General features: G+C 39.0%; 1 protein-coding gene across 5 annotated transcripts in view; it reads left to right on the forward strand.

The window, feature by feature from the left end:
* Window positions 1-23,644, forward strand: part of LOC119653222 (trafficking kinesin-binding protein milt) — a 183,560-nt gene that overhangs the window by 125,353 nt on the left and 34,563 nt on the right. Inside the window, exon 1 of one of the 5 annotated variants that reach the window (XM_038057799.1) lies at window positions 22,763-23,415. The exons of the other annotated variants lie outside the window; for them this stretch is intronic. Coding sequence (XP_037913727.1) covers window positions 22,833-23,415 — 583 coding nt within the window. The 5' untranslated portion in view covers window positions 22,763-22,832. Of the gene's footprint in view, window positions 1-22,762; window positions 23,416-23,644 lie in introns of those variants that run through there. 5 annotated transcript variants of the gene reach the window in all.

Raw genomic sequence — 23,644 nt, forward strand, 5'->3', positions numbered from 1 at the left:
TCTCGGAAATTAACATTTTTAGATGGGCTTGGGCATTTTTTGATGATTAGATTAACGCCATTATTTTACAGAAAAGTAAAAATTTGGATTTAAAAATGAAAAATATCAATTGTTTTATTGAAAAACGGCCACATTCAATTACTTTGAGCTACTGTAAGTAAATATAGCCTCTCCCTGCAGAGGCAGCGATAGATTTGCAGGAGTTGGTTTTTGCAAGGCGATCCGCCTCTTTGTCCCTAATTGCTCTAGCTCCCATATCGCAGTTTTGCCTGAACTTTTAATCTTTTGAGGACATACCTTCAAACATTTGATTCTTATTCTGGTACAGGGCTCTAAATTTAACAATAACTGCTTTTGACTTTAGACGAGATATTGACAACGTGAACCAGTGCAAAACTGGATAATTTCGTGGTCTAGAGTGGTGAAATAGTATAGTAATTACCTCTGACTTCGCTATTACAAGAAAAGGTATTTACGTAGTTCAACTTTGTTTGAATTAATATAGTATTTTTAACAAGCAGTACAAAATTGTAGAAAATTTATTGATTTTTCAAAAATATGTACGTGGCTTTATGTAATTAGGGTGTTCCTCATCCTGGAATTACGACGCGGTGATGTTTGGAGCGGATGGTAAAAGAGCCACAATAACTGATTACTTACCATATTGATTGTCTAATTTTTATATCCAAGTTTTATGATCCGTTTCGGGCAATGTCTCTGTATTACTCGACTTTTTTTTAAATGCTTTAAAACTTGCCTCAACTTATAAAATGTTGAATGCAATCCAAATATTAAATTAACGATAAACATCTAAAAGTAGTTTTTTCTTTTTCTCGTTTATTTTATGAACAAATGACGGAAACTAACAAACTATTCACTTTCTTATTTAACACTTTATGCACCTCGTAAATCAAAACAACGCCATTCATACATTAACTTGTGCTATAAAATCACATCACCGGAAGTTATAAACTTCAGAAGAATTTTTATGCATAGATAAACTTCCTTCCTATGGATCTGCATTTGCGATACCAAATATTCCTGCAATGGTTTTCTAAAGTACTTTCATCAAAGTCTTGATAATAATTGGCAAAACAGGGAATCATTGAAATATTACTAATATATTGTGATACAATCTTGATGAGCTCATTTTGGTTTCAATTGTGTCGCTTTAAATTGCATTTCATCTCAGAAGCTTTGATTTTACAGAATTCATCGCTCTCTAGATTTCACTCAATAGAAAATGTAACTGGAGAACATCTTGGATGAATTGGATAGAAACACGAAAGAGAAATGATCTGAAATTCACAAACAGAAAACAAGTTAATAATTTCAATTGAAAAGATTTAATTATCGTGTCTATCCGCATCAGTTTTTTTCAGATTTTCTAAATTGTAATGCACTAATAATGACAAATAGTGTTTTTCGCATATGCTCCATGCTCCAACTTTTTTTCCACAAATTAATATAAAATGTAATTGGAGAATCGGCAAAATGAATAGATTCGTGAGAAAAATGGCTGAACAATTAAAATGCAAACGTATTACGTTGTCCGAACTGTTGAAAATAATGAATGATTATTTCTAGTTGCATCTTCGTGGCAGAAGAAACAGTAATTTGTGTTTAGATTAACTTAAGTAATTGCACCTCAGGTACCTAAGCTGACGGTATGACGATATATTCCATTTCGAACTCTTTTTTTTTATATCGCAATAAAACAAAAACTTATAGTAAGTGTAGATCCAATTTAACTTAATTCTACTGCGAAAAAGAATAACTGTTCTAAGGAACTGTCTAATCGAACGCGAATTGATCGCCCTGAAAATTAAATATTTGCAAGATACGCCGAATTTTTTCAACCTCATCTCCTCTCGCGGCCATAATTCATAGTCCGACACGAATCACTCCTCGATTTCTAAGCTACCTTAGATGATTAATTAAAGTTTCATTTCAGTTATGCCTGCTCCTTGCCTCAAGCCATTCTATCTCTAATTGCAGGTTAATGCGTACAGATTGCATAAAAGCTCAATCAATTTCATGAATGTCAGTGGAATAGTAATCTGCTGCCATAACAAATCACTTGGTATGGCTTTCCGCATGATTGCACCGTTGCAAGGTGAGCAGAATGCAGCTGAACAGAAAGGCTCCCCGCAAGGGTTACAGTTAGATTATTGTTACTACATTTCTTTTGAAACTGTTCCTACCTTTATGTTCTAGTAGCAGCGGTAGTCGGGTGGGTAGCTAATGCAATTAGAAGAATACCAGCATGTGAAGTGTGTCCGGATTCTCTTATAAGAAATCTGAGAAGATACATTAGTCAAGGTTGATCATGTTTCACGGTTTGATGCTTCGAGGAGATTAGATGAGGCGTTGAACTTTGAAGTATGTATTACTGGGAACATAATTTTATGGCTGAAACGCAAACGATTATGCAACAAAATAGTGTCGTCATACTAGCTCTTCTAGAGCACATGCTTAAATTAGGTCCGTTTTGATAGCCAGCATGTTCTACGTGGTTTAGTATGCATACCCCTGGCAGAAGCAATACATTTCCTTCGTAATAACAAAGACGAATCTGGAAACGACAAACAAACTGGAGGAATCCTTCATATGGTACAAGTGTGATGGTAGCCTACTTTAGGAAGTTCGGATGAATAAAATTCTCACTCATTACCGTATAGTGAAGATCCCATTAGGAGATGAAGAAGGCTTCGACTGGCTTTACAATCCCATCCATTAGTTGGTTTCCACTAATATTTGTGTGATCTTTACTCTAAGAAATTTTCTTTGCGTTTACGGGCATAGTCGCCACCCCTGCTATATAGAAATTAACAAGCGCTTACTTTACGACCAGGATATTCTGTTCAACCTACATCGCGTTTGTCGTAGACCTTTGCCCAATTATCACTATTTGTGACACCTATCATCCATATTTACGAATAACTACTGCGATGGTGCATATAATTCCTCTCTTTAACTCCTTTTCCTTTCATGTAATCAATTACGAGTGAACGGAATAGGAAAATCGGAAGTTGGACGCTTCAGGTATGTGAGGTTTTGTGTATTTCTTTTATAAGAATATTTGGGTGGACCTTTGTCTCATTAGAACCTGGCACGTAATATATGCATATATTATGCGAGCATATCCACTTTCATGTGATTCAAGTCTTGAATTTGTACAGTGGCAACTAATTAGACCTACTATAACTTTGTTAGTAATTGTGTGTTTCCCTTTCCTATCCCATAGCCTACATTGTTCGTGATTGTAGGATGAACTTAAGGAGGGTTTTGCAGTCGATTATTTGAAATTATAGTAACATACTATTATTAACTTTATTTAAGTAGGTATCGGTACGGAGGGTATTTCAGATCCAGCTTGAGTTGGGTTGTTTCTGAGAATGGGTTCGCTAAAGAAATGATCATTTTCTATCGCCCTCACTCCCAACCTTTGCAACAAATGTCAAAACTAAGGCCGGCTTCAGAGTACTAACCGAGACCTTTCATTTGATACCCCACTTGGCTATATTTTGTGCCTGAGCATTCACAGTTCCCACCTGTCAATCAAATTCGGTGGTAATCGCTATATCCATTTCCGAGAAAAATCCGCGCGGCAGAGAGTAAACCGATTTTAATAAGGTTTTGTTTTACATAAAACCTTCAAGAAGAGTTAATCTGTCCTTTACACCGAGAACATTTAAAAAAATTACTTTTCAATCACATTCTGAATCAAAGCAGGTTATTCCTTAAGTGTTCATCGGTTCACAATAGTATTCCATCGAAAAAAAGAGTTTGAAAGTGGGTCAACGTTTTGGTACTTATTTGTTTCCCTCCTTCCCCCATAACTCAAAAACGATCGTGAAATAGACAAAGTGGTATGATCCTTTTATTAGCTAATCTTTACCATTGCGATCATCAAGATCTCCAATTTCAAACCAACCGAAAAGCCACAGAGGAACACAAGAGAGCTTGCAGTATTTAATAAACGAGAAGGGCATAAGGAAAAGAGACTTCAGGTCGCCAAACCTAATGCAGTAGTTGGACAATAGTGAGGAAGCTCCGTCAAATATTTGCTGCTGAGAACAAACTTTTTCCAAAATAAACATAGAAAGCTTATCACTGACAGGTGCCATCCATCATTCGTTATGGAAATCAACCAAGAACCTCAAGAATCCTATACAGTCTGATTCGCTGTTGGGGTTTTCCATTGGCGAATGATAACACCGCATGGATGCAACTTTGTATCAAAATAAAATAATTAGCAAATTTAATTACAGCTCGGATAGATCCACAGAAGCTCCTGACCATGACCATCACCACAGGCAGACTGATTAAAAGACTATCAAAGATTGCGCTGATGCACTTGGATTAGGACACCAGCCCTCAGAAAGGAAGTCATCCCACTCCATATCTTATTGACCCATAAGCCTTCTACCAGCTTTGCCGAAATCCTTTGAAAAATGATTACCTTCATCCGAAGATTAAATGATATTACTGCAGCCTACTGTACAAGAAATTCTTAGTGAAGCAAAAGGATTCGTTCTGAAACGAATACGATATCCCTGCTCCAGTATGCCTGCGCCTCTTTTCTGCATAGTTGCTTCTTTATGTATGTGTAGAAAGAGCTCTGACTTAGGAGAGAACTTTGTGGTTAATCTATCACTGGCTTCAGTTTTTAACAAATTCCTATTGATTTATCAAACTCCTTTTCCTTCATTCACATTGTCATTCCCACCAGATTCTTTACGATTCTTTTCGATCTTGTTATAATTTGTTTCCTCTCTAAGTACACATGGCGGTTTCAACTATTTTTTGCCGTCTCTTTTTAGACTTAAATCATAACTTCTCTTTATTTACTTCTTACTACTTTCGTAAGTTACGCTTTAAGCACATTTATTTCTTTATATCAACTGGTGCTCTCATCAAGATTGTGTAGAACACAGTACAGGTTCTCAGAGCATTAATTGATTTCTGCTCAGTCCTAGCGGTTGCCAGTCATACGGCGATCTATAGAAATGAGAGCAAAATGCAAACCTTGTACAATATCAGCTTGACGGACAATATCTGAAAATGTTGGAAAGAATCGATGTTTATTGGCTCCCAAATTTTTACATCGAGTACAATAATCCTTGCTCACATCCTAAACAAACATGTCTGGTCCGTTGGCCGGATCATTTTTCATTCGATCACCGGTCGCTGAACAGTCAAAGGGGGCGGACCAAATGCATCCCATCCATGTTACGGCCATCGATCAAATGCGGACTATTCAGACCTAACTGACGGACTGAACTGTACGTGGATTTCGGGCTTACAATTCCTGTATAGGTTTCTACAGCCAAGCGTGAAAGGAGATTATTCAGATGAATCTCTTTATCTCCCTATGCACACCTCCTAAGCGTATGTTGGAAATTATTATCCACTTTCAAACTGGTTACTGGTTACGGTATTCTACAAGATCCAGCTTTAGAGCCATTACTGGTCATAATTTTCTCTGCACAGCGTTGAGGTTAACTACATATATTCACATTTGCTATATGTTGCGTTTTGCATCGAAGCAAAATCTCAGATGAAATTGAAGTCCAAAACGGGGCCAGCAGGGATTACAGTTTGTCATCGCTTCTTATTCTTCTTGTTATCTTGTTTTATGCTGCCTTGTCGAGATGTGGAGAGCTTCAATGGAACATGACATCTTACCTCAAACATCTTGCATCCTCGCTACGAGATATGAGGCTGTAGAAGCAGGGAGGAAAACTGTTGATAACATATTTTTTTTTTTTTTTGGGAAAATCAAACTGGACGAATGAAATCCTGACCACAGCGTCTGAATTTAACAAACGTGAATCAAATTTATACAAGTATAGCCACTTGGTGAGGTAATCATCTACTGTAAAAACGTGGGAAATTTTTCTAGTAATCCAAAACGCCTAGAAACTACAGCTTCTGGTGCTAGTCTTTTGAAAAAATTGCTAAAAAGAATTAATTGTGGCATTCCACAATCTTCACTGAACATTAAAATAGCTTTGATATTGCGGAGTGCATTGCTTACAACTGCCACTTTAGACAACGTGCGCATCTTCCATTCTCTATTTACTCTGTCCTCATGTTTGCGTTTTTTGAGAATGATGATGAGGTGAGGCAGCGTCTGACGATTTGCCTCTGCCCTGGCAAGAAACCGTAAAGCCGTCATCGCCTGACATTCAGGCCTACGCCGGATTAAATATTTGTTTTAAGATTGAGGGAGTACTTACTCTCTCATCTACTTGATGGCAAAACGGAGCAATTGGACAGAATCTTTCTTTCAAAGAGTCGTCTATTTTTTAAAAATTGGGTGCTAGCCAAAAAAGAGCGGTCCGTGGGCCAAAAGAGTGAGGGAAAGTTTCTCCCCAGTTGATCTAGTCCCCGTCCAAGTGAATGGCGAAGTGGATTTACAATCTTAAAACAAAAATTCGGTCCTTTTGGTAATGGAGATGAAAACGTTGAGTTGGGTTAGTGGCGTAACATGCCATGATCGTATCTGAAATCAGGACGTCCACGAAGGAGACGGGACGGCTTCTTCGATGGTATGGACATTTACTAGATATATTAAAAAGCTCGCGGAATGGGAATGAAAAAGCGAAGCTAAATCTGGCGAATAGGCCGGATATTGCAACAAATCGTACTTTAATACCGCGATTTTAATTATGGTTTTGCGAGCTTTGTGAGCAGGTGTACTTTCTTCTTTAAATCTGGTCTTTTCTCACGAATTTTCATGTCCAGTACAGTAATAATCTTGGTTTATCGTTTTATCAATCCAAACAAAAGGTGAGGTAGATAATCCACTAACAACATTCCTTAAGCATCCCAAAACACTGACGCTAACACCTTTTTAACCTCGCCTCCGTATCGACGATTTGTGAGGGCATCCTTACCCACTTGTTTCGATTCAGGCTTCATTCATCGTGATGAATCGACGTAAAAAATCGTTTTTATTTTTCATAAAACACTCCAAATGTTAAAGAAAACGACACCCATTGTGCTTACAGCTTTTTGAAATTCAAAATTTAACTTAACATATGGCTTACGCTGCCCGGCCTCTACTAATCTTTTTTGTGTCATTCTACGACCTTCCAAACCATATCCTGTATTTTTCGTATAGTTTTTTGAATTGTGTGCAATTTTTTGGTGCAGGATCCTGGATCACCTTCAATGCTTCTACGATTATTTTTAAATTTCACTAGCGCATTTAAAAACCATTGTTTTCGAAGGAGCAGATCCATCTAACACGTTTATCAGTTTCTTGGTATAAATTTCCACTTTTTTTACAAAACAATTTAACAACTCCACAATGTTCGATATTTTTCATTGTTGCAAAATGCCAACTTAAAATAGCTTGTAAACAAAAGCAGAATGGCCAAATCGAGTTGAAATTCAGGGAATCCTCTAAAAACAGATGGAATGTTAAAATGTATTCTAAACCCTGGTTGTGATATTGACGGATAGATTGCGTTCCGCGAACTTCCTGATATACCTACTAATTCGTGCTGATGAAAACTCACTTGTCAAGATTGATCTGAATATCAAAGTCAATGGGAAGCGACCAAAAGGATGATCGAGAAGACGTTGACTTGATATGTTAGATGATGATTTCTTCTTCTTTTTCTTCAGCCTTTGTCCCGTTCACAAGCGGGGTCGGCTCGTCGTGATCGGCTTCGCCATTTGGCTCTATCGAATGCCTGATCTGGGTGCAATCTCGAGGCTTTCAAATCCCCATCCAGCGTATCAAGCCACCGTTGCTTAGGTCTGCCTTTTGGTCGTTTACCATCGACTTCGATGTTCAGACCAATCTTTGCAAGTGAATTCTCGTTTGCACGAATTGCGTGACCATACCATCGAAGACGCCTCTCTCGCAACTTTTCCACGATCGGTGCAACCCCATAACGATCGCGGATATCCTCATTTCGGATGTGATTTAAACGTGTGACGCCACTAGTCCAACGTAGCATCTTTGTCTCCATTACCGCAAGACGCCGTTCATTGTCTTTTATGGTCGACCAACACTCAGAACCATAGAGAGCGACTGGACGGGCGACATTGCGGTAAATTTTAGATTTGAGACGTTCGTTGATACGTCGATCACAAAGGACACCAGTTGTGGAACGCCACTTCATCCAGGTTGCGTTAATGCGTGAAGCAATTTCATAACGCAGCTCTCCATTGGCTGATAGCGTTGACCCGAGGTATTTAAATCGCTCAGACCTGGGCAGATCACTGCCGCTGACAGTGATTGTGCCTGTTTCATGGGGATCGGTCGTCAAAAATTCAGTTTTGTTTAAATTCAATCTGAGACGGTGTTGCATGAGGCGATCATTCCATTTTTGAACAAGTTGCTCGAGATCATTTTTGCTATCAGATGCTAGGAAAACATCATCTGCATAAAGCAGTGTGTAGGGCGCTGGACGTTGGATATCCCGTGTGACGGTGTCCATAACAAGGACAAAGAGGAGTGGTGAGAGGGCACTTCCTTGATGAACTCCAACAGAGACGCGAAGCGGTTTTGATACACCCGCCATACTTCGAACTTTACTTTTCGGATCGTGGTAGAGCAATTGAACCCAGCGCATGAGTTCTTCTGGCACGAAGTGTTGTCGTAAAGCATACCAGATGAGTTCGTGTGGTACACGGTCAAACGCTTTCTCTAGATCCAGAAAGGCAATGTAAAGAGGGCGATGCTTCTTACGGTGTTTCTCCATGAGTAACCCGCAGCGTGTATTACGTCAGTAGTTCCGCAGTTCTTGACAAATCCGGCTTGATTCACGGTTATTTCAACGATTTCGCGAATACGGTTGTCAAGAATGCGTTCAAAAATCTTCATGGTATGGGAAAGTAACCGGATCGGACGGTAATTTGAACATTCTGCTGGACTACCTTTCTTTTTCCATATTGGAACAGTGGTACTTTCTTGCCAGTCAGATGGTGTTCTTCCTTCCTGAATAATCCGGTTAAAGAATTCACTCAGCCACGGTGTTGGGTCCCAGCTCTTTGCTTTCCAGAGCTCAGATGCGATGTCGTCAGGTCCTGTTGCTTTCCCCGATTTTATTTGTTTTATTGCCTCCTCGACTTCAGTTGCGCTGACTGGTGGAACTGCTCCAAACGGCGGCAATGATTGTGGAAGTGGAGGATGAGCAAATTCTTCAGTTGAAATCTGCTCGAAGTATTCTCGCCATCTATCCGTCGCGGCTCGACGATCAGTAAGCAAAGTACCGTTCTTGTCATTAACACAACAGAAGTGTTCGATATCCTGTGTGCGTTCATCACGGCTTTTAGCAAGTCGGTATAGATCTCTCTCGCCATCCCGAGTGTCCAGTTTATCGTAAAGATTTTTGAAATGGTTCGCTCGGGTGACAGCGACTGCTTTCTTTGCTTCCCGGTTGGCATTCTTATAAATTTGCCAATTAGCAGGCGTTTTATCGTCGAGAAATTTGTGGTAGAGGCGTTTCTTTTCACGGACCTTCATTTCAACATCATCATTCCAAAGCCAAGTATCTCGGTTGATGTACCGCTTACCCGGTTTGGTGACCCCGAGGGTTGCAGAGGCCGCTTTGTGGATCGTGTCTTTCATTTGGTTCCATGATTCTTCCACATTCGTAATGGTTGGCAATCGTATGAGTGAGACCGTTTCTTCGTTCTTCTCACCAAATCGCCACCATTTAATGCGCGGCGGGCCAGTGCGTTCCTCACGCTGTTTTATCGGTGGCTTAATTCGCAGGACAGCAATCAACGGCCGATGTTGAGGTGCGATGGTCTCATAGGGAACGACTTTGCAATCAATGACAGTGGTAAAATGTTGACGTCTTATGAGAATATAGTCGATTTGCGTTTTATTGTTCCCACTATAAAATGTGGGAAGATGAGACAATCGTTTGATGAACCATGTATTCATAAGTACAAGGTCATGGGTGTCCGCAAAATCGATTATACGCTCGCCACCTTCGTTGCGCGCTTCGAACCCCTTTCCCCCATGGCACCTGTTACCGTCTGCCTTTTCACCCACATGACCATTAAGGTCGCCGGCAATGATTATGTAATCGTCAGCAGGCACGTGACAAGTCTTTTCATCGAGAAGTTGCCAGAAGGCATCTTTCTCGGCATCAGGTCGGCCTGTCTGTGGTGCATACGCGGTGAAGAAGTGAATAGTGCGATCAGCTGATATAATGGTGAGCTTCATCAGCCGATCATCAAATCGTTCGACTTCTTTAATGGCATCACGGAAACCCTCTGAGATGACAATGCCAACACCATATTGAGTGTGTGGGTTACCAAAATAAAGAAGTTTGTAGCCATTTTTACCGCGTTCGCGTTCAATGTCGCAGCTTTTGGAACCAGACCATCGGGTTTCTTGCAGAGCGCAGATGTCAATGCACCTTTTCCGAAGGGCTCTTGCGAGTTCCTCGGTCTTTCCAGTTAGGGTACCAACATTTAGCGTGCAGACACGTATTTGTTTTGTTCGTTGTGTGCGGACTAACTTGCTTACGTCCTGACGCCGTCCATGCGTCAAGAACCCTTGCCCATTTCTCGACAGGACCGGGGCCGTCCTGCGGCGTCGACTGAGGTGGACGCCCTAGCATTTCTCCGAGGCCTGTGACTTAATCCGATCATCATGTTTGTAACGACATTCTATGCATTTTCTTGGTCGACCTGTCGCGGGGCCTGTCACCAAGAGAGATCAGGTAGGATTTAGCATAGTAGAATAACTCCAACTATACTCTATTTATCTCTTTCCCTGATCACAGCATTTTATTTTTGTTTTACTGAGGATAGTACAGAGTACGTTGCCTCAAACCCTCCTCCTTTACCTGGGCTTGGGATCAGATCAGGCGTATGACCGAGCAAAATGGCGCAACCGATCAAGATGAACTGACCCCGCTTCTGAACGGTACAAAGCCTAAAGGGGAAGATGTTAGCTACGGAATACAACTGTTGATAAGGCGTGGTAAGAGATGTGTAATTAAAGTTAAATGCGATTCTACAAATGAAAAATAATTTAGTAGTTGAGTACTGGAAATCTTATTTTCTATTTTAATCATGACTATTAACACTAGGTGCCTAGTTAACCAAAAATCAAAATTTTTATTTCTTCCTGTTATAAAACAATGATCCATTGATAATAGCTCTTTGCCAAAATAAACGCTTAAACAGCGAGAATTTCGTTGGCGGGATCTAAACAATACCAAACTTAGCAAATTGAAACCAGCGAAATGTTTACTTTGGCCATAAATAAACTTTGAATATATTTTTAAGAGAACCGAATGGGAAATTGTGTTGCACAATTCAAACGAGACAAAAAACGAGATTCACTTCTTCAGAATCCATTGACCTTTAAAAGATTTATTTTTCCATTTAGTATGCGCTTTCGATGGGAATAAATCACCGAAAATCAAGCGTAAACTCACTTTTATTTGCAAAAGAGCATTCGTTCCGATTTGCAGTTCGAATAGTATTCATTCAAGTTAGCTGGCCGTGTCCCGCGGCAGTGAATAATCGTGAATTTAAATCCAAATGGAGTCAGCGGCAGCAAAACATTAGCAGAAAATCTCCAACATACTTTCACTACTCCTTCAAGGTCGATTTGGAGATGAAAATGAATGCATGTTCGGCAGAGGGAGAGCTTTTCTGATGCAAGATTTCCATTCTTAATTGCAATTAATTTGATTGAGTCTGCTTCACTTCTTATGTGAAAATCTTACATAATGAAGTGGAGCAACGGAATTATAAGGAAGAGGAGTCCATGAAACTTGTGTGATTCGAAACTACTTTCGCGCTCTTTGAGTTCAACTATTCGTCACTAGGTGCCGTGGGTTTGTTGTACATTTTCCTATAGTTGGCAACGAGGTTCCTATTCGAGTACACCGAGTTCACACACTCCATCCGCGGCTCTCCTCACACTTCGAACGAATCTCCATGGGAAATGCTCCATCTGTACACATGCGGAGAACACGCGAGACACGGAACGTGCATCTATCATAGGAATATCACAAAACGGATCAGGGTGAATCGTATCAGCTTGATGAAGTAGTTGTATGGTTTGCGGCGTTGTGTTGGTTTCCTCATTCGCGAACTGCTAATGTCAAACTGAACGGTGCCGTAATCGTTGTCTGACGGCGAGTGAGCGAATTTGGCGCGGCGTAAAATCCACGGAATGTCGCGAAAATCCCTTTCGAAATTGCCTAAATCCCATATGAAAATTGTGGTTTCCAATTGGCCTGTGTTCCTAGTGTTGAGATAGGTGCGGAAATCTCAGGGTAGGGTCGAAAATACAAGGAAAATTGATTGTGTACAGCGCTTAGATTCGGTCGGGGCGAAGGTGACGAGTGGAATCCACCCTTGTTTGGCTGATCCTGTTGGGTGGCGGAAAGTGTTTTGTGCTGTTTGAATTGTGCAAAAAAGCTGCAAAGTTTTTAACCGGTGAAGTGAATAAATCGTTCCTCAATACTGCCAAGGAGGCAGCGTCTCGATAACAGCTTGAGGTGGCCACAGTCCACATCTGGAAATACGCGACCAACCACTTTGATTTTGCCTTTTGATTTGCGCTTCAGCAAATTCACATTGTTTTGCTTTTATTTTTTTTTAAGGTAAATTTTCTGCATGTTTTGTATATTTTATTTGGTCGTAACGCTATAGTGTTTTATTTATTAGATTAAGCGAGTAATTTCATCATCAATTAGGTGTACCAACTGAGCGCCCTCCACTCCTCATGAGTTCCTAACTGACAATCGTACCCTCGCTTAGTAACCATCAAAACAAACTTCACTTGCACCTGCATTATAAGTTTTTTGTTGTGCTTGAGACTCCAACTCACGCGCTCCACTCGAGGAAACAATTATCCATGCCGTCACGTGGTTTGGGAAGTAAACCTTCAGAAGTTCCATAGTTTTCGATGTTTTTTTCTGCATTTCGTTGGAAGTCTAATTTGCATGCACACTACAGCCCCCGCAGTAGATTCTCTCCCCTTTGCGGCCGCTAATTTTAGTCATTTGCTCATCATCTTGGGTTGGCTTCTGGCATCGGCAAAGTGGATCAGCCCCACGCACTCTACAAATTGATTCATCCACTTAGCATACTATGCAGCTCAGCTTTTCACTACAATATGCCAACATTTTCTCGAACCATTTTACAAGCAATGTCTGAACATCAATTAGCTGTGCCAAAAGGCAATCTTCCCGTGATTAATTGGACAGTTACGACTAGCTCTCATATGCGTGATTACGAGGTACACGGTGCATATGAGCAAGACCAAAGTTCATAATTTGTTCATTATTGTGTTTATTGTTATCTTGATAATTCGCGGAGATGTATCTGCTATGAGTGGCACTCGTATTCGCCGCCACGACTCCCCTCCATCCTCCGTCAAGAAAGACATTAACATTATCGACGCACGTTTGTGGTGAAGGTCATGAAGTTGCTGATTGCTTGCGGTTTTGCGAGCAAGCCCGAGCCATGGCTGAGTATTCACTTCCTAGCAATTCGGATGGAATCATGTACGCAGAAAATTGTTCTGTGTTTCTCGCTAATATGCGGCCATTATACGAGACTATGCTCATGATGTGGCCAGTCATGCCGTAATCATTCCAATAACAGCAATATTTGCTCCCTCCGCACGTCTGGCACGGACAAGCTCTTCTGGCGAGAGTCTTTTCAGGCCGAGTTTTGCCGGTCTCTGATCGATCCGACAATCAGCCGATGAGCAAATGTCTACAATCTATTTGAAACCTGCTATCAGAAAGGTCAGTTAGGCATGTCAATTTGCATATTTCGAATGCGAAATTGGACACTATAATGTAGTTTCAGGCGAATTTGAAAATTGCAATTGTAACAGGGATTACAGGAGGGGATGCAAGCCGTTCAATGAAAGTTGTTTGCGTCACAGCAGGCATTATTACTTAATAGGTTAAATGAACTCTAAAAACTTGATCAAATTAGCAAAGTTATGCGCAAATTTATTCATTGCAACTTGAACTCAGACCATCTAGAGGCGCTTCTACACGTTCTTACCTCATTGTCACTACAATGTTGTCATCATTGCTGAAAATAGGCGATGGACATGTCCTTCGAGCAATCAGACATCAATTAACATAAATTGTGAAAGTGTTTTCAAATTCTGCTCATATGGAACTAATAGCAAAAATTCCTTAGAATATAATATCAAACCAGAGCAAGTGGTCCTTGTGACTACAATTAGGGTGCCGCATTAAAATGGAATTTCCATCTTTTCGAAAGTATGGTAAATTCTGTGACAAAGATAACTGGTCTCCATTGTCGTATGATACAGTTCCCAAAATATAACTAATAAAATCGAACACAAGGCTTGGATTATCTGGTTCAACCTATCGGATCGGTTCAATTCAAGGTATCATCCTGCAGTGAGATAAACACTATTCAGTTTATTATCATTGCGAATGGTGCGTCTAAACTAATTCATTTATAAATTAGTTTAGACGCACCATTCGCAATAATAATAAACTAAATAGTGAGCATCAAAGCAAAAATGCCGCGAATCTTCAAAGGTTTTGGCTTTCATTAAGATACCCTTAAAGATAATTGTGTTATGCTGTTTGGTTTGACAAGAAAAAGGATCGTCTAAATTTTGCATATTATTTCATATAATATAAATATTTAAAGTTCAAAACACTTCAAGGATCTCTAATTACCACTGTACACCTTTTCTATAGCATACGGCTTTTCAAAAAGCGAACAACTACATCCAGTTTTTTACACCGCGCTGTTAAATATAAAATTATTTAAAAAATAATATTTTTCCAGTTAACGCAATGCAATTCGCTTCCTTCTCTGGCTTTTTCGTTCAGTATATTCTTTCAACTTCTGTTTCGCTGCGGGGGTGTATACATGGAAGTTAGGAAAACATTTGTAAGGTCGACAATGCATGTCCTTCCCTCCTCTCTCCCCTTCCCTCTCGACAAACCTGATGATTTGCTAATGGAAATCCATTTTAGCAACATGGTCCCCATGCATCCCATGCTTACGGCCGCTGCCGGCATATATTTTTACATAGTGCATGTAATAAATCTTTAATTTTTGCTGAATAGTAAGAGAGCGGCATCTTTCTTGATATGATACAGGCAACCACGTGTTGCTGCTTGATATTATCTGGAGTGAATTAGTGGAGGGAAATACCACTACTTATAGTTTTCGGGGGATTTTGACTTGCCTTACAATCATATTTTGATCCACTTAACTTTATCTGGTTAGCTGGTCAGCGCGCTCATCGCTACATCCCCGTTAATGGGATCCAGATATAGTGATGTTGAGCAATTCGGATAAACTGTTCAGTCCTGCAGGAGTCATGTTGTGAAGTTCAAGCAATTGCAACACTTTGTCAATAGCTCGCCAAGATGGGGTCAAACGACTCTCGGGGGCCGTTTGGTTTCGAATAGATTCTCACACTATCATCGCCTAAAATAATGTTGTCAAAATCTATTGGTACACCATTTTTCTACTCGGTACTCTCATAAATATTGTCACAAACATACAACGATGTAGAAAGAAAATGACATAATGTTTTAAAACTATAATAGTATTTATTGTCGTTATACTAAGGAATAAGAAAATGCAGAACTTTAGCCTTGAGAAAGCTTTGAAAGGATTGCGCCAGCCATCTATCGCGATACACACTATGTTCATAAGAAAATTTCCCATTGCTTGTTTTAATGATTTCTTAGGCGAGTAGATATCTGGGTGAAAGCTGGCCATAATTTCTCGTTTAATGGGTTAAGAACTGGACTATCAGAAGACCAACTGTCTGCAGAAATAACACTGGGTCCAGGTTTACGTTGAGCGACTCTTGTGTGTCTACGCAGAATCCTGTTGAAACGTTCAACGCTGATTTTTAAAAAAGAGATTTAACAATGACCTCTAAAATATCTGCTTGGAACACTGTTGTCGATATTTTCACCCTTTTTCGCAGAAATGGATGAGGTTGACTATCTCACCAAACCAACGCTGAGGCAAGGTGATGATCTTGCTGAACTCTTAAAAATTAAAATGACTAGGATGATGACGTCATATAGCGCTTAGAGTACAATAAATTTTCATGAAATATAAAAATTTTCAACCCCAATAACTTTGTTGATAATTGTTTGATTTCATTCAAACTTCCCAAAGTTACGTCTTATATTATTCCTTATACCAATGGCAAATCTTGTACTTCTAGGATGGGGGGTTTTCAGGAAAATTTCTAGATTATAGTAATGTGCTATTATTAACTTTATTTGAACAGATATCGGAATGGGATATATTTTGAGGCGTAGATTTCGTATAGATGCACGATTGTCATTTTTTTTTTTTCAGATTTTCCGGTTGGATAGGTTCTGAGAACGAGACCTTTTCCATTTTTTGGGGCCCACATTTTGAGCCCTTACTCTCCTGTGTTTCACTCAATATCAAAAGTTTCGAAAGCCCTTTCATTTAATACCTTATATTCTGTGAAAAAGAATTTTACACCGCCCTTTCGCATGTATGTTGAGCCCGCCTTCAAACTCAACGCAAAATGGCGCAAAAATGAGAGGGGGTTTTAATGAGTCGTATCGTGTAAATCAGTTTCAACCTTGAGGCATCCCAGTTAACCTCTTTTATTTCACTGATAACCGAGTAGAAGAATCCTGAAATTATAATCATCGACCGTGTATGCCACTGGTCTAAACTCGACTTTATCTAGTTACTTCATTTTCATTCGTAACTAACAACCAGGAGGGGGTGGGGGGAGTGAATTTATGGACTGATTTAGGAACTTTACCTAGGACTAGGTTACGTTGCACCATCATGCAGCCTGTTGGTTTTTTGTATGTGCGTGCTACCAACCTTTTTTTTTGTGAGAGCTATTCTGTTAATATTTCTGGTAAATCGGTTTTTCCTCAAAGTTGCCACAATAACTGCAGTTTTTCCTCAAAGTTGCCACAATAACTGCAGTTTTTAGCTCAGATACAATTCATTGACTGAGGTTACTCTCTAAAACAACTTTTTTAGGGCAAGCAAGTTAATGAATTGTTGAAAACTCCTTCTATGACTAGAAAAGTGTCAGGTTTATAGTGTTCACCAATGGTGGTACTTCATATACTAAAGGGGATCTGCGTGTTTCCTAAGCGGTTTAATGTTCCGTCGGGTTATGAGGTCAGATAGGTCTTCAGTACATCATAATGATTACTCTGGTCCGAAAAAAATCTCTTGTTGTTCACAGTGCAACACATTTGGGACACAAGAAAACAATTAAGGAACTGTCTTGCTAGAATGCATGCGCAGAGTTTATTCTGTTGAATTTAATGATTGAGTCTGTGAATAAATTTAGGCTCCCATTCTATGAGTTAAAAGCTAAAGCTTGTGCAAAGTGGGATGAGCACGGAGTGCTGTTGGTTTTGAAGGAAAAACTGATTCTGGTTAAGGAGTGCAATATTAACAAATTATCTATGGGGAAAGAAGCAAAACTCACATGAACCATTTTCTTGTTATTACGTCCTATTAGAAATCGAAAATTCCTAACTTCAACACTAAAACTTCTATATTTGAGAATTTCTTCGGTTTCCTTATTTTAGTTTTGTTCGTTCACATTGTAAAGACAATTAACTGAAATGCTGGCATCATGCCAGAAGCGATGCCTGAAATTCAATTTATCACTCGCACTCTTTCCTTTTTGCCGCTAGTATATGTCTGGCGAGAATTTTTCCGCTTTTATGAATACAAAACATATTTTTTGTATAATTCAGAAAGTTGTTCTATTTTGAGGTAAATATTTCATTCTTTTGTTTTTCCTCTTAATAAAATGCAAAAATTTAAATCTCCACACTTTTTTGCATATCCACAATTCTCATTCATTTTAGGTTTTATTATATGATTGAGACAAGAAAAAACTGCTTCCTCCATTGTGCTGGTTTTAATTAAATATGGTTTTAGAAACGCAATTACAAAGCAACTATAATCAATATCATTCACTGTTTACCCTTACAATAGAAAAAGGCATATCTATTGGAAATTCCTTTGGGTTTATCGCTAATATGCTGGTATTTTCAAGCCTGGTCCCCAATAAAGTGCATCATAATCAAGTTTTTATATTATAGGAACTGTATAGGTTAAAAATCATCGCAGACTTACAAAGCGCCTAGAAGCCTAAGAGATAATCCATGCGAGAAACGGCCTAGAAGACTCTCGCGATACCATTTCATACAAAATTTCGCAAATAAACTTTTTCATCCATAAACTTTCTTTATATCGCAATCTGAGGCACAATAGCTGATTCACTAGAATCTTTTCTTCTCACTCATCCAACAATGGTGCAAACCACATGAAAGTATTCACCGTGACCATGTTTTATCTTTCTTGAATCTCACACTTTATAATTTTCATAAATTAACTATATTCAATCGAAATTATAATGGAATGAGGGAAAGAGGTTCATTGCCACAAGAAACGATTCCGTGTCGCCTGGACTTGAGTGCAACACAGGGCCATTGGCTTGTCATAATTTTTTCTTGAGGCAATGCAAAGACCTGATGGCACGGCCGCAACTACACCAGCTAAGACCTTTTGGAAGAACATAATCAATTTACCACGCAAAGAGTCTCTGATCATAATAAAATGCCATGATCAGATAGATATAATGGGAGGTCGGTTGCTTACTCTACGACGGTGTACTGGAATCGCGGAATTTCTCCTTAGGAAATTGTGATTAAAATTGAATGTAAAACCATCATTTCGACAAGTTGTGCTGAATCTTCTTCTAAATTATATTATTAAATATGACGGACGTGTGAAAATGGCAAGGAATTTATAATTTGTAGAAATTTGTACTCTGGGAGAATGTCGGGCTTCCATTGTTTCTATCGTGATCCAATGGTGTTAATTATTTAGAAAATGTTTTTGCTGGGAAGCATTCTGGGTAGGAAGAATAAGTGGTAGAAAGCATGTCTCACATAAAATGCTCAAAAGAAAGATATCTTTCGATGAGATATTTCAGCTATTCATCAGTCTTTAATGTTCCATTCATAATTTTCTAATTAATTTCATCCCAACCTGATTGGCACAAAATCGTCGAATATTTTCGCAGCTAAAATAATATAACGCAATCGTCAATAAATCTCGGAATAGCCCATTGATTATAAATTTCATGGCTGCGTCAGGGGTAATTACACTCATGACTGCATTCACCGGAAAGTATTTCAACATCAAAGCGCTCATTATTAGTGGAGAATGTACCTTTTTATTGACAAAACTTGGCAAACCTTCAGACGCTTGTTGCTCGAAATAAGTATGTCGATTTTATTTTTATCCATTCTATAAATTCGCTAGACATCCAAATTATCTGTTATACCTGTTTGATTTAAGATATGTGTTTATTCTGTGCAGTTCTTAGGGAATTATTAGGTGTACAAATAAGTTTTCGCGGTTTGTCAAAAGATTGCCCCACCAGAAGGTTATGGAGAAATTGTCAGATGTAAAACGTAATATCCCAAGTTTCGTCATCCGGCAACACCATAACCTTAAAGTACTAGTGATTCCGTATCAGCATCACGTAATTTTTTTCGTGCAAAAATGTCAAGTTTTGTGCCGAATAAGCATCATTTGCGGGAACTTTTGATTTACTTCTTTAATTTGAAAAAATCTGCAGCTGAGGCGCATCGATTGCTTCTAGAAGCATATGGTGAAGCTGCTTTAAGTGAGAGAAGTTGTCAGGAATGGTTTCAAAAGTTTAAGAACGGTGAGTTTTACGTGAAGGACAAAGAACGCAGTGGAAGGCCGAAAGTGTACGAAGACATGGAATTAGAAGTACTATTGGAGGAAGATTCGTCCCAAACGCAAAAAGAACTTGCACTTACATTACAAGTGACTCAACAAGCAATTTCACATCGTTTAAAATCGTTAGGAATGATTCAAAAACAAGGAAATTGGGTTCCATATGAACTAAAGCCGAGAGGCGTTGAACGCCGATTATGCATGAGTGAAATGCTGCTTGCCAGGAATAAAAAAAAGAGTTTTTTGCATCGTATAGTCACTGGTGACGAAAAATGGATTCACTACGATAATCCAAAGAAGAGAAAGTCATGGGTTAAGCCCGGCAAACCATCAACATCGACAGCTAAGCCGAATATTCATGGAAAAAAACTTATGCTGTGTATTTGGTGGGATCAGCTTGGTGTCGTGTATTATGAATTGCTGAAACCAAGCGAAACCATTACTGGAGCTCTCTACCGAACACAATTGATGAGATTGAGTCGGGCACTTAAGGAAAAACGCGCCCATTACTACTCCAGACACGACAAAATTATTCTTTTACACGATAATGCTCGTCCACATGTTGCGGCGCCGGTAAAAACATACTTGGAAACACTCAACTGGGAAGTTTTACCCCACCCGCCGTATTCACCAGACTTAGCCCCTTCCGATTATCACCTGTTCCGGTCGATGGCACATGGTCTGTCTGAGCAGCGCTTCACATCATATGAAGACACCAAAAATTGGGTAGATTTGTGGATAGCGTCAAAAGATGAAGAGTTTTTTCGACGGGGTATCCGAATGTTGCCAGAAAGATGGGGAAAAGTAGTGGCAAATGATGGAAAATACTTTAAATAAAACGTAATGTACTGTTCCTTCACAATAAATTCCTAATTTTTTATAAAAAACCGCGGAAACTTATTTGTACACCTAATAGATGAGCCAGAATTCATCTTACAAATCTAGTCTTAGAGATAGCGGATACTCATAACCAAGAATGATCTTGGAAATTAGTTGCTAATATTTTAAACTTCACGTAAAATACCCTTTCCTTTGATATCTTATCCGAGTTCGACAATTTCAGAAAATTTTTAACTTATTTGCTTGATTGAATTTTAACTGGCTTTGATTTAATAGAAAAATTTAGATAATGTTGTTTTTGATTATAAGAATAGCAATTAGATGAAAATTACATATTCTTTACTGGGGATTATAATATGAAAACGGTCCTTGAACGTCCTATTGGTGTAAACGGCACATAATAAAAAGAATTCTCGGAGGAACTAGTCCAAGCCTTGACAAGGTATTGTCGGATTTGTTTTTAGAAAACAAATCATAAGATTTCACTTTGTAGTTTAGAATATTCCTGTTTCATAATTCCTCCACCGTGAAATATTTTTATATTTCTCCATTTTGTTGAAAAAAAATGTTACTTTGCTCGTGTTTCATCAACCCGGTCAAATCTTGAAGTTTCAATGCAATTCGAAGAAATGTGTATTTTGTATGACTAAACATTCTTTGACAAAAATCAATGAAATTATTATTGGCGATCCCTTGGAGTTTTTGAGTTGTTAGATAATATTTGGAGGAAATCCAGTCGTTGTTTAAACTTAAAACTGGCATACCCTGGCTTAATATTCATAGCTGATCTATTTTGTTTTGGGGATTCAATTCCGTTTTATGGATATTCATTAATGTTTAAAGGTGACAGACTAGGGCAAAAATACTACTAAAGGCCTGGGTGCAGGAACTACGGTTCTCCCATTTATAAAAAGAAAGTTTTTCCTAGTCCCATTTAGGTTGACAGACTCCCTTGATAGATACCCACTCTCTAAACTTTTTACACTTTTTACATTCTGCTCGTTTGACCTGTTGTTAAGAATTCATATGTCCAATAAAGTTCCCATTTTTTGATGTAGCATTCGTTTCCAGCTTTTGTTTTAGATCTAATCAAAATTTCCCAATGTCAACCAAAGTTCTTGTTAATTGTGGTCAGTCTCTAATTGATAGTTTCATTGAACGACTTGTGAATCATTTCAAATGGTGAATCCTGGCAGCAAAAAGCGCTGCACATCTATCTAAGCGGTCTGTCCTGCGAAAATCAGCCGGGCGCTTTATCTCACTCACGTTCCGGCTTACTTGAACTCCCTTCATATCAGCCGGCTTGAGGAATCGTTTTTCAATCGGTCACCGGCTGACGGTGCATTCTGAACTGATCCACCAACAAGACTCCACACGCGTTCCGACCACCAGTTAATTGTAGATGGTTCATTCGTAACTGACAGGCCTGCCGGAGCTCCTATGGTTGTTTTTACTTGTACTTCTATTGGGTTCTGTCCAGTAGAGAAAAAAGTGCGCCAAAATCCAGTCCTAAACATAATCTCTACCAATGCATTGGCCGAAAAGAAAATTGGTAAGAAAATTTTCTACATTCGACGTGATCTCCGCAGTAAATGTTTGTGGGTTTACGACTCTCATCTATACGAAGCATCCACGTTTAACAAAAATTCACATTTCTATCCTTCAAAAGTGTAAATATTTGAATTCATCAAGGAAACTTAATTTACTTGCTCACAGCTCCTTGGAAATACACAAACACAGCAAACCTAATATTCACGAAAGTGTTGCAATAATTTTTGGCAAGCGAACTGTTTGAATTCTTTTTCACATCTTTTGTTTGTTGAGCATCTTTCGTGCTTTTTCAATGTAGCTTAACCCACATAAAATTTTCAGTTAGCATTTACTGTTCCTTTTTTCCACTTAAAAATAAAATTTATTTTTATTTTTACTGTTGGTCGCATGAAAAGAATTATTTTTAGATTAAGTGTGACTCGCTTACTTTGAAAAAAGCGCACAAAAAATTGATAAGCATCGGTAGAAGAGTACTTAGCAAGTAGCACGTAGACAACAGAGAATTCGATTTTCAACATACGGAGTTTGTTTCTTTTTTTGAACGATCAGTATAATAACAAGTGGCAAAGTAGGAAACATAGAAATAGTGAAAACAATGTGCCTTTAACAAAAGAGCCCTATTTTCTGTGAAAGAAAACCAACCAAAAAATGCCTAAATTAGTTCCGTAAACATGTCGAAAAGTAACGAATTGTGTTCAAAAAGCCACCGTGGTGAGCCCCATGTTTCAACAACGACCAAGCATAAAATTGTAGCCAATGTGTCACCCAATACAATCCTATCGCCTGTTTTGAACGATCAAATGAATGCGCTCAACGATTTGTTGGAATACGATGATGACTTAGATGCATTCGATAGTTACAAGATGCATTCCCAGGAGGAAGCGACTGGTAATGATGGTAGTGATGAATTGGACGGTGAAAATGGTGGTGTTCCTTTGAGTGTTGAACTGGCACAGTCGCTATTGGGGAGCAGCGTAAGAGTTGAAGAGAGTGATGGAGCTGTTAGTTGCCCGTCAAATTCTACGATTTCCAAAAAGGAGTTTGTCAAAGGATCTGAACTGTTTTTAAGGTTGCGTGATACTAATTGTGATATAGAATTTATCGATGATGATAAATTTGTTGATGGGGTTGTGGTAGTGGATGAAGAGCAGTACGAACATGCTGGAAGTGTATCACGGGAGAATAGTTGTGAATCGAGTGCTGCGTTTCAGCAATGTGCTGTAGAAATTGATAATGAACAGATATTATTTGAAGGTAGGTTTGCAATGGTCGTCAACGGAAATAAATGCATTTTGATTTGAATCTAACTTATTGAAACTTGACTTAGCAGCAACATTCACAGAACAATACTTTTTCGAACTCTAAAACATCAATAAATGGAAGATCCACCCACTCAATCAGTGTGTATGTCTATTGTCATATGGCAAAGAAGCTTTGAGGGACTCAGTCAATGACCGCAATCTAAACGATGCCACACATTCAA

Source organism: Hermetia illucens, chromosome 3 (genome assembly GCF_905115235.1).
Source record: "Hermetia illucens chromosome 3, iHerIll2.2.curated.20191125, whole genome shotgun sequence".
NCBI lineage: Eukaryota > Metazoa > Arthropoda > Insecta > Diptera > Stratiomyidae > Hermetia > Hermetia illucens.